The 19,903-nt window shown below is 44.0% G+C and overlaps 1 protein-coding gene across 1 annotated transcript in view; it reads left to right on the forward strand.

Annotated features, from left to right (window-relative positions):
• The window catches only part of cpped1 (calcineurin-like phosphoesterase domain containing 1), a 28,220-nt gene extending 15,064 nt beyond the window's left edge, over window positions 1–13,156 (forward strand). The window contains exon 6 of the mRNA XM_079183334.1: window positions 11,264–13,156. Within this exon, the coding sequence (XP_079039460.1) occupies window positions 11,264–11,490 (227 nt within the window). The 3' untranslated portion in view covers window positions 11,491–13,156. The remainder of the gene's footprint in view (window positions 1–11,263) is intronic.
• The last annotated feature ends 6,747 nt before the right edge of the window (window positions 13,157–19,903 follow it).

Below are 19,903 nucleotides of genomic sequence, written 5' to 3' on the forward strand. Positions count from 1 at the left end.
GAATAACAGCGTGAAACACAGCGCAGCTTTGTCATGAAAGTAGCTCTTGATAAGTCGGCTAAATGTAAAACAAAAGAAAGCGTGATGACTTGACAATAGGAATCAAACCAGTAATTGTTGAATTATACAGCCTTTGTCTCTTTATTCTTTCTGCTCCGCACTGATCCCCCGGTTTCTCTTTCATGCTCCTTCTGCTCTCTCCATCTCCTGAGGAGCGTCTGTACTCTGACTCTGCTTTAGTAGTCCTGGAGGCGTGCTTTACTGTAACCATTGGTGTGCTCTCTGTCAGTTTATGATAGAGCTGCTACTCTACATTCGTACCAGATATTGGTGAGGAGGATGTAATCCTTCGCTGAGGTTTGGGACTGACCCTTCACTTTAATCAGCAGGTGGAAAGCAAGACACAGGAACTTGGCTTGGGTCTCGAGGAATTACAGCATTTATTCATTTATTCGGGTTAGGGTTATTATTATGTAATTTGCTGCATATTGAAGAATAGAAAATAAGCGCCAGGACAAGTGTGTTGTTTGTCTTCCTGTCTGTGCGTTGAGTTTCCCATCATCCGTGGTAAATCCTGTTTCTTCTGGACATACATCGGCGATGATCATATTCCCCCCCCCCCCCCCCCCCTCTAATGCATTGCATTATTCATGCATCATCTCCCTCTCGTGTTGGTCTGTCCTCACCGCTGTACCGTGTGATTCGGGGCCTCCAGATGTGCTCCGCTGATCACCAACTGTCATTACAGCAAAGGGCAGCGTCATTAACCACACACACACACACACACACACACACACACACACACACACACACACACACACACACACACACACACACACACACACACACACACACACATGCACTTCTGTTTCCAGTCTAGCTCTCAAAAAGATTAAAGTTCACACCGGAACAGTTAAGCGTTAATGTCATTTTTCTACTGGGATTTTCATTAAGTAAGCCGTTGACGCGGATAAGTCTCTATCTGTGTTTGTGCTGCCAGCTCTCACATCATTTTTCCTTGGAAGACAAATGCAGTTATATCAACAGTTGAAGGATTACGTGTTTTATTGTGTAAAAAAATAAATAAAAAATGAGTTTCAAAATCCCTTTTAAAGGAGTGCCGGAAAGCTCTTTATGATACTTTACCAGCGTTTCTCTCCACCGATAACACAGGGACGTTGTTCAGAAAGACTCTCCAAGGATATCCTTTTTAGTTGGCTGCCTCAAAGTTGTTATGCTTCTTATTTGAGCAGAAGCAAAACAGCAGCCTGGCGAGAACAAAGATGTGAAATTGGACGGCTTTCCTCGTTCTGTGTCTCGTTATTCAAAAATTCGACAGAAAGTGGCCTTGAAATGGAACCGCGCCTCTGGCATCAAATCAATCCTCACAAGTGAGCGCACGCTGCAGTGTGCATGGGAGTTCTCCGACCACTCCGACGGTGTCTCTCTCTCTCTCTTCGTGGCGTCGGTTGACTTGCAGCAGCGGGGGATTTGGCTCAGCGTTTGTGAGGGTGTTACAGCTGCCCCCCCCCCCCCACACACACTACTCCAGGGACATACAGTATAATGGAAATAGAGAATATAGTCCCCTGCAGACAAAGAAACATATTTCATTTATTCCCCCCCCCCCCCCCCCCCTTCACTAAGTTATATTTCCATTTCTCTCCTATACTCCTTCTTCTCATGGGATATGTGTGTCAGGAGATGTTTGAGTAATTGTGTTTGTTTCGTACACGTTTTTGTGTGCGTTTGCATATAAATCGCTGCGCATTGGTGCATTTCTTTTTTTAATTTTTATCGCATAATATATTCCACAGTAAGTATCTATATGTTATCTCAGCAGCACAGGGAAAGGTGCGACACCAATTAGTCTCCCTGTGGCTCATCAGAGCGAGCGCTTCCACCCAGGGAGGCTGTTGACTGCATTCCAGCTCATATTAATGACACACTGTCTCTCCGCGTGATGACCCCCCTCTGGGGCATCTAAAGTATTGTGCTTTCCCTATTTATTTATTTTTAATTGCACAAGCAATTACTCTGGTTTTTGATCTGACAGTGATGTGGTTGGTATTAAATATTGGCTTTAATTGTGCTCTTGCACCACGTGCGTGTGATATCTTTTTAAGTTGAACCCAAGCACCTGATTTAAGAAAGGACGTGTTTCACACATTTAAATAGCTTAAATCTTTGATTTGTTGGTCGCTTTGCACACTGTTATGACAACCAGACAACAAAATAGCAAGGCAACTTGTTCCTGACTTTCTTTGTGGTATTAGACTTTTGCGTCGGTACAATACGGTCAGTTTGTTGGTAACGATCAGACAAAGCCCTAAACACCCCGGAGGATGTTCTTTGCTCTTATTATGGATACATCTGTGCTATACCTCGTCACTGTCATGCCCGTAATCACAGTAAATAACGCTCTCCTGGCCCCTACCTATCACAATGTTTCCCACGCACGAGTGCATCCGGCAGTTAGTTTCCGAAGGCAGCGGAAGAAAGACATGCAGGTCGCCTGCTCGTTGCGGATGTTGAATTTAGGGAGAGAATGTTTTACGCACACCCAGAATCTCTTCAGAGAAGGTTGAATTTCTCGTTGCTGGAGACCGGTGTCTCCTTTCCGGAGAGACGAGTAGAGTAGCAGAGAATCCCAGCAGTGCTCTCAGGCTCTCAGGCTCTCCTCATCGATGGAGTGCTGTAATTAGATTTCTCTCCTCCTCCTCCTCCTCCTCCTCCTCCTCCTCCTCCTCCTCCTCCTCCTCCTCCTCCTCCTCCTCCTCCTCTGAGGTTCATATTCTACATTCAGGGTACCTTCAGCGCACATACAAACAAGGCCGAATGAACGCAGAGATACAGACAGATGCACACTTCCACTTTGCCTCCAAACCCTGTGCAGAAAAAAAACCAAGATTGCAGCTGAGAAACTCTTTGGAATTCCCAACATTGCTAGCGGCTGTAGAGTTGTACATACAGTAGCTAATTAGCGGCGAAGATAAGCCTCTCCGTCTCTCACTCTTTCTCTCTCTCTCTCTCTTGCCGCTGGTTGTCTTTATCAGCAAGGGTCCTACTCTGTTCAAAAGCGAAGACACATTTATCACCCACTGGGGATTTGATAAGAGGCCACGGTTAAGCCTTTAACCCCATTGTCTTAATGATGAGGCTGAATAATGCTTTCTCTTACTATTCTCTGCCTTTGTCTCACTCTCTCTTTTTCTCCACACACGTTTAAAGTCTCTCTAAGCACAGCCTCCGTGTACCCGTCCATCATGTCTGTTAGAGAGGACGACATCCACGGAGCAATCCCCAACAATTTATGTCCATTTACTGTTTTATCGATTGAGCCGTTGAAGGTTTTGCCTGTTTTCTGCTTGATTGCGGCGCTTTTTTCTCCCTCCTCCGCAAGTTAAAAGCCATTAAGATGTAATTGGTAACCATAGATGCATATGGCTACGTTGCTCTTGTTTATGTACTTATATTTTTTGTTATTTAATTATCTCCCATCTGTTCAAATTAAAGCAGCAATATAATTTTGCAGCTTTTCAAAAGGGAACTGTGTTTTTCAGCTTTACAGATCAAGTTCAATGCAAATTAAGGTTTTTTACTGAACAAACAAAAGAGCGAATAGGAGATAAAGTTATGGAGCCAAATTCAGGCCAATAGTTTTGATAATTTGAAGAAAAAAAAATTCAACAAATGTATTCAAAAATGTAATTAGGAAAAGTTTTTTAAGACCATGTTTAACCATAAAAAAACGTTTCCTTCTTGTTTGAATACATTTTCTTTTTTCCAAAGTTCAAGACTAAAACTTGAACTTTTAGTTTCATTTCTTTTCCTCAAATGATTTAAACTATTGGCCTGGATTTGGCTCCATAGAAAATGACTAAATAATAAGCAGAGGATTAAAAACAAACACAAATAGAAACGGGGATTCAAGCAGCTTAAGAATTCAACATGAAAAGTTTAATTGATGCAGTTATCCAAAAACAATGACATTGACTGTAGGTCTGCTAATTACATACGAGGAGATGTGAAGCTTGGATTCAGCAAAGTCCAGGTCCCAAATTTCTCATCAGTGCCACGAAGTGTAATAGAGTTTCTCTAGTTTCGAACTCTGTATGACATCTAATTTGAACTACTCTATACTATCTGTGTGTTGGGTAGTTAAATGTATAACCGAATACAATATTATGAATCACGAGGTTAATCTTAATCCTCACAGTAACTATAGTTATAGTGGACGAAAAAGTAGAATATTTTCCTCTAAAGTGTCAGAGAATGGAAATACAAGCACCATCAAATTGTACTTACTGTACTGCGTGACAGGTGGAATAGTGCGGCCTCTTTAAATGTTGTCTGTACGTTTTTAGTTTTACTTCTGACCTGAGACAACTTCCCAGATTCCTTTTGAAAGTCTCCGCCGTCGTTGGCAGTTCCGTCGCACACGATGCGGTTCAAGCCGCGCCCCGGGGTCTTTTTTTACTCGCATATCTGCAGCAGTTTATGTTATGAGCTGTAGAAATGCAAAACGTGGTTGACCTACGCTCGCTAGACACCGTCTGAGGAGTGGAAGCTGGTGCTCTGCTAAGACGCTGCTCTAGCTGCGCCCCCAGCGTTACTGCGCTGTGGAGTAAAGCAGACATCAGTGACGTGAGCACTGCAGGAGCACTGTAATGGTTTACTTATTATGCTAATGCCGTCAAATTTGCAGATTAAAAAGAAACTTTAAACTTCAGGCTTTTTGAGGGCCCTCGCCAGGTTGGGCCCCCTGGGTGTTTAGTTCCACTGTTCCCCTCGCTGCTCGGCCCCTGTCGTCCTGAGAGAAACATAAGGCGTATAGCTTGCAGAAATCGGGGTGATTAGGTACCACGTTGGGTACCAAATGGCCAAAAGGCACGTACGCTCTCAGAGGGATACGTTACATGCTGACTACTTTCATTTCCCAGTTCCCTTTGTAATTGTTTGCGTGTATATGTGTGTATTGTATGTGTGTGTGTGTGTAACTGGAGGACACAGGAAGGGGATGCTGCGCGGTGACTGATGGCTGAGAGTGATTTATGGGCAGCAGGGTGCTGCAAGAGGCCTCACCGCGCTCCATCATGTCGTATCCCTCTGTCATGCAAATTATCAACAGCCACCATTTCATGATGAATTATTCCCCAGACCTGCGCTTTAATGACAACCGCCCTTCAACGCGAGCGCAAACGACGTTGCCCGTCGACTCGCGCATCAGCCCCGCGCTCGCAGACGTGCCGGTGACAGCTTTGTTCTGAACTGCATTAAGAGTTTGTGTCGGAGACGGGGAACCGGAGGAGAGGTCCGGAGGGAAATGGCTTCTCCTGGAGAGTAATCACTGACAGGCAGAGGTTTAGTGGATAGCAACTTAGCTGGCAAAAACCGCAAATCCAATCTTGTGGCCTGCAAAAATCAGGAGACCACGAGATGAAAGGTAGATGATGGAGAGCGGAAAGGGGAAGGAGGGGAAGGGGAGATTGAAGGAAGGAGCACAAACATCAAACATGATTAGATGGGGACTTCTTTTATTCCTTTTAAATCAGCGGCCGTTATTAGCATTTAAACAGCAGAATATTCAAACACATCCAGCAATTAAGGCGAACATGGCTCGAATGGCTGCAGCGTATGAAAATCACAGTACAGACAAAAAGTGCATCGGCGTATTGGAGGGGACTCCCCTCTCCTTTCTGTGCATTTTTCTGCAACTCCGACCAGAATTCAATTTCACTCTGGGTAATTTCCCCTCTGTTAGCATTCAATATGTTTTCATCATTTTTTTTTTTTTTTCCAGCGCTCGCCACCCCCTCCCCCCACCCCCCACCCCCTCCCCACCTCTGTCTGTCACAGCAAAGGCCAGTCCCCAGATGGGAATCTTTATCACAAGGAAAAGCACAAAAGAGCGAGCACTGTTTCAAGGCCGACGAGTAAATGGGATTCCCGCAGAGACCGAGACCAGACACTCGCGCTCGGCATTGGTTGTGTGTTCCTTTCTCTGTATGGCTGAATAACTGAATATCATTTATACGGTATTGTCAGAAGAGGGACAAGGATTTCTGTTCTTGATGCGGCTCAATGGCTAGAGCCACGGCACCAAGGGCCACCCACGCTGATTGCACTGCAGGACACTTACTAAATGTACAGAGAACGGAGGAGTGCTATAGTGGTATAGTGTGCGGGAAGTCCACAAGGTCTCGGCTTGTTATTCCAGCAGTGAAGGTAGTGTGCACCTTTTTTTTTGTAAATGGAATGGACCGCAAACTGCCCTTGAACAAGAGTCCCCTCTGAGACTTTAAAGGTTATCTGATGTTTTTCTATGATTCTTATTCATGATTTCCTGGCTGACCGTGTTCTTGTGGATGTTTGTTGGTCTCCGGCATCTCTTAGGAAATAGATCTTGATCTCACGAGACTGCCTGGTTAAATAACGATTAGATTAAAAATCCAAAAAACTAAACTGTGCTTCAAGCATTTCAGTCCATACGCTTCTTCTAGCAGCCACACCAGCAGCCTGGCTCTATGGGAACATTGAACTACTATGTACACATATAAATATATAAAGAATAGTATATATATATATATATATATATACATATATAAACGTAAAACGCAACAATACGATTCAGATAGCAGGGCTCTGCGTTAGTGCTTGCCCGGGGCATGTCAACTCTGTGTTCAGGCAAGTGGAATGCCTCATGCAGATGTCCTATCGGGCAAGTGACAAATACATGTGTATTTATTAGAGGCCGATCTCATTACCGTATCAACGCCCCTCCAGTCGGCTATTCTGACCAGACTTCGTCTTCATAAAGCCGGAGCAGTGACCCACCCGACTCGGGGAGCAGGGCTGCCGGCGTGGGTTCATCCCTCATCACTGTGTTGTTCTGAAAAGAATCACTGCCAATCGTAAAATGCTTTGTCAATGAACAATGCTAGGGTGCTCTTTGGGGGTTTGAAATTGTTTTTTTTGGGGGGGGGGGGGGGGGCTTTTTATTTTTTGTCTGTTTGTGTTCCATGCAGGCAATCTCAGCCTCTACCTCACACTTTGAAAGAGTGCTTTTCCCCCACATTTATCTTCTGGCAGGATAATTTCAGAGGTCAGCTTCATCTTCTGACTGCATTGCAAAGGAGGTCGCTTTTTCCATCGCTTCTTTATTCTATTTTTTTTCCCCTCAATTGTTTATCTTTTATTCATACAGACAATCTTCTGGAGATGGAAAATGTGTTTCTTTCTCCGACAGGCCATCTTTTCTCTCAGAGAGTATTTTTGTGTTTGTTTCTAAGCAGACGAGAGCCCAGGTGGAGTGGCTCGACTTCCAAAGCCTGCGTAGTGACGGCGCTCTGAAAAGGGGAGACGTGCTCTAATGAATTCAGGTCAGGGTGTTATCGCTGGGCCTTTGCTAAATTGTTTCTATGAAATCGGTTTCGCTCGGTAAGAGCCAGTGGAACAAGGCAGCGGAGGGAGCCCATTCATTCCCACTACATACAAATTGTCCGTTGGTTCAGTCCACTTCAGTTGTCAGCTATACTTAAGCACTTGAAGGAAAGCCTGCAGTGTGCTGTGACGACCTAACGGATATCCTATTCTGCCTGATGGGCATTAGACAGGTTAGCCAAGCGCAACTCTCCAAGGACCTTTGTGCCCCTGAGGAGAAAACCAGGAGCCCAATCTGTTATTGTTATATTTAAATAGTAGTTTAACATTTTTCTGGCTGAAAAGATGTTCTGTGACGTTTCAGAACCACTTACACTTAGTGTTATACAATAATTATTGTTGTATGACGTGCGAGTGACATATACTTGCATTCAAGATCTTTTCATGGATGGTTATTCATTTATATTATGTAAAGATGCAGTATGATTTATTACCTTTTTGCAGCAGTTGTATTGAAGTTATAGTCCAACACTAAATATGAAGCTATAGCCATCAGCTGAGCTTAGCATGAAGCCTGGAAAGCTAGCCTGGCTCTGTCCAAAGCTAACGAAATCCACCGACCAGGAGAGCTGGACGACAAACGGATTTTATCAATGAACTTGAAATTCAAAAATTACAATCTATCTCACTTTAACTTTTTTAATTACAGTACAGAACCCACGTAGTTCATAGTAAGTGCGGTGAGAGAGTTTAATATATATATATATATATATATATATATATATATATATATATATATATATATATATATATATATATATATATATATATATATATATAAAAAAGTTGAACTATTCCTTTCATTTCCAACGCGCCTCCATCTGTGAAGGTTCCAGAAGTACTGCACAGTGGGACCTTTTTCTGACTTATTTGTGAAGGCCATAGGCAACGAACATACAGCTCCGCGGATGCCTCACAAACGCGTCACATACGTACATATGGGGGAAGCTCACTGCTGCTGCGTGGTGGTATCGTGCGGTGTTTGCGTGGGACGTGGATCATCAGAGACGTGGCGACAGAACTCAGACGCACTGACACATGTATGTGCACACTTACACGCTCCCACACACTTTATGCGGCGGCATGATTAATCACGGGCATCTTTGGGAGTTTTAGAGGAGGTTCAGAAGGGGAAAAAAAACACATTTTTGCCAGTTGAATCGTCATTATTATTATTACAGGATTAATTCCTGTCTATCGCTTCTTTACTACTGCTGTCTTACAGTCTTCCTCGCACCACCTCATCTCTCCGAGGTGGCGGAAATGTCACTGCCCTCACGCGCAGCAAATCCAACATTTCCACAATCGGCGTCGCTATCTGAGTCGTCAGGTGATCCCGTCCAACGTTCGCAGGGTTTGAATAATTGTCCCGCGTGATCCCTCGTCGGCCGGATAAAAGCGCCCGAGTGTGGATCATCGTAGGGGGACTAAGAGAGCACGCACATGCCTGCACACGCACAGTCATACAGAATAATGAGTGCATGCTTTTGTCCTAGAGGGCATTTGTGGCCCTCATCTAGAAACAACATCAAGGACGCACATTTGGGACTAGACGGTGTGGAGCCGGGCAAGTTCTTCAGTCACCTGGAGCAGTGGCAAGGTTACATGAAAGGCTAGCATTCCTGGCCCCACACACACACACACACACACGCATATATATATATATACACAGACCGACTCGTGAAATGTGTCCGTAATGATACAGCTGCGGGCCCCTCCACACATGACGGGAGGGCGGCCTTCACGCAGTGCGCCGCCCCCAAGTTTTGATTGTAAACGAATTTAGTCCAGACGTACACGCATACAGGCCTAAACCATCCATTTCCATCATTGGCGAATTAATTATTTAATAGTCCGGCGTGTGCAACCGCTGTCCTCACATAGCTCTGAATTAACACAAATTTAGGTCACATTTGTATTCCGCTGCCGTTTGATTATGCAGAGTGGAGGCCCGGATGATTCAGGGCAATTTCACGATGCCGACACCGGAGGAGTATCAGTGGGCGGGTACATCGGGGGGCTTTCGGAGGGATCTTCCTCGTCTTTGTTGTGCAGATTTCTGGGACAGACTGATGTCTTCCTCGTGCACAGACTGCAATTCATCCTCTTTTGTTGCAAGTTTTTCATTCCCTTTTTTGTGGGGGGGGGGGCTGGGTGTCTCTCTGGAGACGAGGCAGCGAGCAGCATGACTTCCCCTCGGTGGAAACACTTGCTGTTAAATTGCTCATTTTCTCTGCTGAACGCCTGCTGTAGACCCATCACCTACTGCATGCAAGCTCCCACGTAGTTAGAATGCACACATGTATCATTATACTTGAGAGGGACATTTCACAAAAGGCCATGTCCTTCTAACATTCATCTATTCTAATCCTAAAGCATGAAACCCCCCGACCCAATCTTTTTTCCTCTAATCCAAACATTAAGTTTACCCTCTCGTTCCAGTGAAAATTGGCCCAACTTGCCAGAAAGTCAAATTGGTTCACCACCCAAAACTGAAGACACAAATTTACACAGTCGGACAAGTACGACTCATTTTCTGCCCCTCGTTCAAAGCGATGCTTGTTTGGCGTGCCGCTTTGAGTGTGCAGTCATTTCAACTGTAGTGACGCGGCGTCACTGCCGCAGGGCTGAGGCAGTCCCATTCTATTAATGATGTTGTGTGTAATTGAAAATAAATTGAAAATCGTGGCTCCCTTAATGAAGGTTCCCAAAGGTTTTCATAGTATGCTACAAGTGGAGGGCTCCAGAGTATATCCTTCACTTTCTTTCCTTCTTCCCTCCTTCCTCTCATCCCTCTTATTTCCCACTTTTCTTTCTTTCTATCTATCCGTCTTCCTTTCCTCCTTCCTATTTTCCTGTCATCTTTCTCCTTATTAATTTCTCTGTTCATGCCCCCCCCTCCCCCCACACACACTTAATTTTCTTTTTCTCTCTTCCTTGCTTTTCTTCCTCTCATCTCTTTACTTTCGAGTTTCTCCGTTTAACAAGTAAAACGGACATTCCCATTCAAATCGACGTCGGCGGTTGGTCAGAGCAGCGGCCATTTTTGCGTTTTTTACCGTTTCCATTGCAAGCGCCGCAGCAGGTGAAGCTCTGTATAAAACCAACTTGCAGCGAGACGCACCGAGGGGAGGTTTTGAAGTAGTGGAGTAGTAAGAAGCATGGAGAGGGTCGGACGCCATCTGTTGTTGCCTTGCTGCTACAGAGGAACGGAGGATTGTTACGTGACGAGCATCAACACGAGACGGACTACAGAAGAATGCTGGCTCAATGTGAACACAAAGTTCTCCAACTAGTGAGCGTGACACACTTTACGAACCCACCGATGTGTGTTATTTAGACGCCTCGTTGATTCTAGATTACACTGCACATGTGTATATACTGAACACTTGCGACTAATAATATCATGCTACTGTATAACTAAAATTGACATTCATCTACCAGAAATCAAGAAGTTCAGTGGCAGGTTGTTGTTGTTTGGTCTGTAAAGTGAGTTTATTTAGAGCCAGAAACCTCCCTGGTGGAGCGAACGCTGGTCATTTTCTACCGCACGGTGATAATAATAATTGCCGGTGCTGCACCTCTTATTTGGGCTACATGAGGGACGGAAGGGGTCAGACGTGGTGTGAATTACATGGCTCTCTAAAGAGCACGATGCCTATTCATAGTAGCATCCCAGTTTAGCGCGGTGACGTCAACAGAGACACAATCAGGCCACTGAAAAACAACGAATTTAAGCTTTTTGTGTTCCACCATTTCAATGCTTGGATTTCGTCGTTGATGAAATGCAGCTCTCTTGACGCCTGTCTCCTTGCCACAGGGGTGAAAGCCGTGTTCTCCGGCCACTACCACCGGAACGCCGGCGGGTGCCACGACGGCCTGGACATGGTCGTGAGCTCGGCCATCGGGTGCCAGCTCGGCAATGACACCCACGGCCTCAGGGTGGTGGTAGTGACCGCCGACGCCATCATCCACGGCTACCACAGCCTCGACCAGCTGAGCGCGGAAGGCATGAGCGAGGACCTCAGGAAGCTCCTCCAGGTCTGAAGGCCAAAGGAGGGAACATCAGAAACACTCGTCAACACGTTGTTTTTGTTTTTTTGTGAATAGTTTCTCTTTGTGATTCCCCGTTCTTAGAGGCACAAAAGAAGGTTTTTCGGAGACTGGAGCGTTGGTCATGTCAGCAGATAGGATTGAGATATTAAAATCACTCCTTCATTCCTAGTAGATATATGATAAGCTGAAACCTAATGTTTAGGCTTTTGATCAACAAGGCCAGTCTCATCAATGTTGAAGTTGTCCAATGGTCCAATGGGAGATGTAGGAAATCCCTAAGGTATATCAAAATAGACCAGACCGGTGAAGACAAAGTGTAGAAAAGATGCATTTCAGCGTCATCTCAAAGTAACTACTGGTCTAAATTGAATGCTGCAGGTTAATATCTAACAGCGTGAGTATTAAAGGGTGGAGTTTTCCTTTTAATGATCCTAAAATATCCAGCTGCCGTAGCCATTTCTACTATGTTTGCTGTCTAATGCCTCGTCGGCTATCCTATGCAATATGTGTGTGTTCAAGTTTTAATGTGGTACGTTGTTTAACATGTGGAGCTGACCTCTAATCAGACTGAGCGGTCTGTTTGTAGCCTGATGGTAACTATTTTTTATTTTTTTCAAACTGTCCAGCCAGAATAAAGCTATATATATATATTTGAGAGGTTATTCTTAATCCATATCAATTATAACAAAAATGACTGAGTTTTTAAAGTTGTAATCCTTCAGTCCGGCCTTTCCTGACTATTTTAAAATACAGTCCGCTCCGTGTTTTGCCGCATCATAAATACAAAGTGAGGACAGTAAACAGCGGGGCTGACATCAATCAGATAAATCAGTGAGGCTGAATTACATAACTTGATTTCATGTGAATCCCCTGTGCGGGTGAAGAGAAATCAAAGCCAGCACTTGTTAGAAGCGGAACCCGCCGCTAACAAGGAAAACTATTATATAAAGAGGGGAAAATGGGTCTATGAATAATTAAAAAAATGGGACTTTATGTACAGAAAATCTCTTAACTTGAATCTCTGATCCTTTGTTGGACAGCAGGACTTTATTTCATGCCCAAATCCATATCCGTGATGTAACATTTACATCACACCTAACCGGCTTAATCTGTCTGAAATAGCTGCTGTGAACTCGGTAAATAAAATGAATAAGGTGTGATTGTGTGAAGCTAAAGGCCTGGTGTCAGGCTGATAAGGCGCAGTGATAGTGGCGTGATTAATGGTCGGAGGAGCGCAGTAGTTTAGTCACGGCTGAGACAACCTCAGTGTTACGGCCTGCGAGCCGCAGGCTTCTTTAGACGCTCACCGTTTTGAAATTGTCTTTAAAATGGACATTTGTGCAACAAAACGACTTTGTCTGTGAGCCCTAAATTACTCTACTCAATTACGCTACACACACACACACACACAGACTCTCACTCGCTCTCAGAATTTAAAAAGGTTGTCATAGCAACCCTAGAGCAACACATCTGTGTGTGTGTGTGTGAGTGCGGGAGAGAGAGAGAGAGAGTCCGTACTCCCCGGCTGTGTGTCCGTCCGTGGTCTGGAGGTTACTGTCGGTGATTTACCATCGGCGACGCCATCGCTGACCTCATTTCACACCGACGGATTCTGTCTCTCTTCCAAAAAAAGTCAGCATGCGCCGGAGGAGGAGGGAGGGAGGGCGTCTGAGAGGAATGGATAATGAGTGTGATGTGTGAAAGACGACTCAGTCCATCTCCTTCATTTCCTGTCTGAGAAGGAACCTTATGTCCTTATCTATTTTGATATCCTCACGGTAGCCGAGCTCAACCACATTGTTCTTTATCTTCTTTCGTGTGTGAATTTGTTTTGAGCACGTGACTCGACTCAATGACTCGGGGAACATCACACGCTTTGACTTGTTCCCTCCTTGAATTCTAATGAATGACCATACTGGACGCCATGACTGTGACATGGTTGGTTGTATTTTTTTTTTTACAATAAATGTTGATTTTATCTAATGATTGCATGGTGTTACCGTGTTTATTATATTGTGTGTCGTAATCATCTCTTCTTAAAAGCTGGATTTATACAAGACATTACTCCTGTTGTCTGGATACTCTGAACTTCACTACTCAGGAATCACAACATTAACTTGAAATGCTCTTGTTTATCACCCTGTTGCTTAGTCTTGTCTGTTAGACTTAAAGGTGCAGTGTGTAGGACTTGGCGGCATCTAGTGGTGAGGTTGCAGATTGCAACCAACAAACTTCTCCCATGTGTTTCAGGTGATCTTAAATAAAGAAAACCTACTTATTGCTATTATATTCCATTTCTGCCAAAAGACAGATGCTCCACACTGATCCTCTAAGGATAACAGAGTTATATAACAGATTATATAACAGGTGTTTCAAACTCATCACGTTTTGAAAATGTTTAAGTGAAATCGTAGCTCATATCTTTGAGGTATCTCAGGCTTCTTTGTGTTGGTCGTCCTGGGAGCTCCAGGAGATCCAGCTTCTCTCTCTCTCTCTCTCTCCTTATTCGAATGGAGGATGTAAGGATAGAGTGTTACGTATGCTGTACACAATGTAAAGCCTCCTTGGGCTCATTCAAGCCAGGCTCGTCACAATAGGCCCTGCTTTTCTATTTTTGCTCGACTATTTCTGTCATTTTTTGCCTTTATTTGACAGCCCGAGCCCTGCTTTTCTGCGCCACCTTTATAAAACACCCCTCAAGATGAACTGCTGTGCTTTTGGGGATCAAAAGTACACTTACTATATTTCAAAATGAGTGTGTGGCTCTTCTGTCTGTTTTATTATGCATGGGAGAAAGTCTGTGTGTCCTCCTCAGAAAGCAGGAAGATGATGATTCTTCCGTTGCGCGCATCGTTTCAACTTTCATCCGTCAATGGAGACATGAATCTGTGCGAGATGTACCACCAGCTCTGCAGAGCAAACAGCCAAATCAGGAGACGCAAAACCCACCGAGGCTGCTGATAAGATGTGGCATTTTAACATAAGAATATCAACACCTTCATCTTCAACTGAATCCAACTCGTGCGCTGCATATTGTATTCACATTTTCCCACTCCCTCTGCGTTAAATCAGAGATTAGCAGACTCCAGCGCAGCCGGAGGGGTGTGAGCAGGTGGGGATTGTTTGCTGGAGGACTCTACAGTCGTACAAAATGACTGTTATTGGACACTACAGAAGAGATTGAATGTGCGACTGGCTTGCTCACAGGGCGCATACATATTTATAGCTATTCTGCTCTGAAATCAAGGTTTTAGTCTGTCACTTTGCTGCTGAATCCGCATTTCTTTGAAAGAACATTTTGGGCATTGGAGGGCAAATGGTTGGAAAGGAAGATGGCAGCTTTCTGGACAGACTTGAGGTCAGCGGCGTGTCCTCGGCACTCAGCCCCGTTCCTGCAGGATATTTATTCTACTGGTACAGATAAAAGCTAGTCCCTGTTTATTGATCTGAAGCGCTGTAGCAGTATCCCCCCCCAGTGCTCGCAGAAAAAAAATAAAAGCAAACATACACATAAACACACTATATGCACTCATAAAATCCATCTCTCAGTACTTTCATCAGCTGCCAGGGCTGCAGAGTCCATAATGCTCCATAAGGTTTTTTTCATCAGCACATGGAGGGGACTCGGGTCAGAGGTCAGCTGCTTTTGAACGTACATGAGAGGCTTACAATGATAGCTGGAGGGAATGTTTCCACCAGAGGCACACCAAAAAAAAAAGAGCTTGTTTCATCTTCGTCTGAGTGTTTTGATTCCTAATGGAATCCAAGGAGTTATCATTACACGCTGGCTAGATCAATTTGGCCGTCAGATATTTTTGGCTCCACGCTGTTGGCCGTGTGAGCGAGTGTCTGAGGAAACTTACAAGACACACTGTAGGTGAAGCAGACAGTTTAAAAAAAGCAACGGCCGCTATGACCACTATTCATCCGTGGCTCGTCAAAAGTTTTTCGAACTTTGTTGTAAGCAATGACAGCTGAGACATTTACATTACATGCTCCATGTTTATATAAATATATATTGTGTATAGGGCCTATAACACACAGCTCTGTCCCTGTTTGTAACCAGAGCAGCCGTCAGCAGACTTTCAATGCAAGTAAACCCCTCAACACAAGCTGATAATCCCATTGCAGAATTATCAGGAATTCTATGCTTTGGGTATGCATTTTGATTAAGATCTCAGTCTTTACAGCACAAATCTCCCATTTACTGCAAGCATCTATAGGCCACCTAAATACAGTGCAATTTCGATGACATTGCTGAAGCTCTGTTATCTCGTCTGCACTGACTTAGACTGTTGATTTCATGTATTGCACCCACTTAAAACCAATTTAATAAGCATAAAGTTATTTCATCCCGTCGACTATAAAACATCTAAAGTCCTCCTCCTGCTACCTTGATATTCTCTGGACTTTTTTTCAAAAGTCAACACTCGGACACACTGAAATGATATCCCACAGGCCTTGCAAACTGCAGTTATTAACAAAACAATGTCATGACAAAGGATCTTGTAAAATGTACTCGCATTAACAGATTTTTTTTTGGGCCACTTCGGGGCAGCAGAAACAAGTTGTAAACACAGTTCTGACATACAGTCACCTCACAATTGCCTGTTTACACACAGCAACATTAGCAATCATGAGGCGTCTTCTAAAAAGTAGAACCAATATTCTCTCTCCTTTTAGCTTTTTTTTGGACTCTAATCTCTTTTTTTAGCTGCTAAACGCTCCACTACTTGTCTTTTCACACCTGAAAGTCCGAACTAAGGTTTTCTGTTTTGTTATACTGTACACATTGTTGTTTTCACATTGCAATCATGCAAGCCTAAAGAACTGCTTCCTGTAACTGGTCCAAAAGTCCGAACACTAGAACACACTCAAACCGAACCAGGGTTCGGTTTGATCCTGACCGAGACCACCTCTTTTCGTTTGGACCAAGGTTTGGCTGTTGGTCCCATGATCTGAGGAGGTTTCACACCTGTCATTTATAGCTGGGCAGGTATGGGTTATAGTCCGTTTTTTGAGCTTTTTCACTTAAACTGCTGCCTGATGCAACTAGTTCTCTTTCACCGCACTCCAAAACAGTAAAGCTGTGGGTGTCAAACCAAAACCCCGGGCTGAAAGACGCTAAAAACGAACCGCATAATTACATGACAACTGAGCAAACTCCGTCTGCTGAGGTAAATGGTGCGACATGATAAGAATCTGAAGAAAAGGCTACTAAATGGACTTTTCGGTGATAGGACTGTTCGCAAGGTCAAAAATCTCAGCCAAAATGTATCTCAGCATCCAATGGATTTTCTCTCGCTGCGAGCATCAAACTTAAATTGGCTCTCAAAAAGATAGGAGCACCAGAACATGCACGCACACTCGGCCAGGCTCCAGTACCACCACCACCACCACCACCCCTTCATGTCTCCACGCAGTCCACAGGTGTCGGGGGTGGGGGTGGGGGAGAAAATGAAACTTGGCATATCCAATCATGGCCTGACGTCAGGGTGCCACCCCTCCTGGTTGTGAGCCCGCTGACGGAGCGAGCCATCTGGGCAACAGAGAGCCGGCGACAGGCCCATCCATCCCTGCGCCCTGCCCTCTGGGCCTGCAGCCAGCAAGACAGGCTGGGAGAGCTGGCGGGGTGATCGGCGCCCGCTTGCCAAGATGGAGCATGTTTTGATGATTCTACCATTCAGCGGGGTCAGAAATGTGCATGAGTCACTGTATTTAATGTGACGGACTGGTTTCAGCCACCAAGTCTGACCGGTCACAGATGTGTCCCAACTGTTGCATTTTGGGCCATAAATAGTCCGTCATATTTTCATATAAATACGGTTGTTTTTTGGTCGCCGTCTATTACCGGATGATATAACATAGTCAGGATTTGTCTGTACACTTTTTGATGACCGGTGTGGTGGTGGGGGGGGGGGGGCATAGAGACCAGACATGTGAGAGAGTTCAAGTACCCTTCGGCTGGGTTAATCATGGTTGACAGAAAAGCTTAACTTAGTGGGTTCACTGGGTGATAATTGAGAGGTGGAGACCAGGTGTGATGAGAAAATGAAGATGATAATTGTCTTCCTGCTTTAAGTAGAAGCTTCTTCTTTTTTTTCTCTCATTTCAAATTGCAGAGAAAGGTTTTTTCGCTACAAATTAAGTCACACTTAAAGCAGAGAGCAGAGCATCCCAGAGAGGATCTGTGTTTAAACATGCATGACATCATGCTGCCCCTCTGTTGGAGACATCTATAGAGGTGCTGGTTCTGTGGCCAAACACTGTCCTCCAGGAGAACAAAATATCCGGGTTTTTTTGTTGGCATTGTCATTCCGAGCATGTTAGCAACCACATTCATGAGTTTTGTCAAAAACACATTGTCACTTGCTACTCTGGGCTCTGATACTGGGAGGCTGTCTCATTTGTGTCATCAGAATTACTGTAATCACCTGTTTTTGACTTGTGAATGCTCACGTCAGCGTCCACGTTGTAACGGAAACTTTGCTTTTGGAAGCTGCTCTTTACTCGGCCAAAGCCTGTATTTTAATGTGATCAAACCCAGATGTAATTAAGCAGTTTATTGTTATTTCAAGGGTTAAACTGCTAAGTTGTCACAGTGAAGTCACAGACATGCGAATGTTTCCATTTCTAAGAAAGAACCCATATGACGCAATATACTGCATGTAGAAACAGGGAGGGAGTGAGAACAATCCTTAATGTGCCTGTGTTCCATTTAAATAGAGAGATATACTGCACAGTGTATAATAACCTGAAATCTGGGCAATAAGCCAAAGTCATTTTTCTGATAAATGTGTATTTTCTCCGTGAGACATTTAGAAAAGGATTTTAATAGTTGCACAGCAGTTGCATACGTGTCTGTACTAAAAAGATGTCAGCGATAGTCATTACTGAAATTAGATGACAGAAATCCTACTGTTCTCCTTGTTCTTACTGTTTGTTTTTAGAGCAGACAAACTGGTGGATATGCCCGTGGATTTTTTTTTTTTCTCTCTCTTCCCTTGTTCACTTAGTCAAAAAGAGAACAGAAGGCTCTCTGTGACATTTACCCACAATACTGTTCTTCACACCGCCACCAACTGGACTCCCACTCTCTCAATGTGAAGATGGAAGATAGTTTCAACAGTTTGTTTGAACGGAGAACACAACCTCCCCATCAACCAGCCACCTGCTGACTAAAAATGGCCGAATGCTGTTATTTACCAGCACACAGGATGTGAATGTAGTGGCTGAGAGGCGGAGAGAGACAGGAGTGGTTCATCAGGACAACAAGGAGCACCTGCGCCCACCTATGGCTACACAGCACTGTGTGTGTGGGTGTGTGTGTGTGTGCGTGTGTGTGCAGATGAAAGCCATGTTTGTGAGGGGGCGTAGAGGGCAATCGTGTGCCTACATTGCATGAGTATAAACAGCTGGATGACTCCCTAAATTGAGAAACATAATAATTGCTGCACATTGCGGGCTGTACTCAACGATCTTCTTTTTTCATTTTTTTTAAGAATTGAACACCAGAAAGCAACACCTTTTATGAAAGTCTGGACGCCAAAAATATATTTGTTGGCTCAGTGAATCTAAGTTTTGCGTAATCTGCGTCCATCTGACGTGTAAACCTGCACATTGTCCCCTGCGATTCCTGTGATCACAACACCGCAGTTATATGTTAAAGTTAGCTCGTTTGCCAGGAAGGCCACCTACTTGAAGATCTATTGGAGCCATGTTAAAGATGTCAGCATTTATCACACAAAGCAGTGTTTAATACGACATGAACAAAAGGAGCTTTCTGAGGGTTATTTTTTTACAAACAGCAGGTGCTCATGTACCATTGTTATAAGCCTGAATGGTGAAAAACTGGTTTCCGTAAGGGAGATGTTATCAAACCACGAGGCAAAATTAGACAACTGCCTATTGGCTCAAAGTACATTTCATTTGCAAGATGTTTGCTAATATTTTACTGCCATTTTGGGATTCTGTCCAAATCTTTATCTAAATTATGAAAATGAATTTGCTCTTTGGGATCTAAGACACAATTGAAATCACCCGAAATGACTCTTAGAGCAACATGAATTAAAGTTAATAGTTAATAATTAAGAATAGTAGTGCTTACATTTACCATGAGTTGAGGAGTCTGGTCTATCCACTTTCTTCAAGGTCTCATACGTGCAGCATCTTTATGGGTTTCTTGTCCATTCTCTTTTTAGATGTAGTTTGCCAATCATATTCCTTTTAATGTTTGCCTCAAAGCTTTTTCTAAGGCTATGAATAGTGAACTCATTTGAGAGGGAAATACATATGTTGCAATGTTTTGGTTTAAAGTATGCCCATTTTAATGGATTGAGTAACCATGCAGTGCATTCAGCAGCGCATTCTTCCATCACATGCAAAGATAATTTGCGAGCATAGG

Source organism: Pholis gunnellus, assembly GCF_910591455.1.
Source record: "Pholis gunnellus genome assembly, chromosome: 21".
In the NCBI taxonomy this organism is placed as follows: Eukaryota; Metazoa; Chordata; class Actinopteri; order Perciformes; family Pholidae; genus Pholis; species Pholis gunnellus.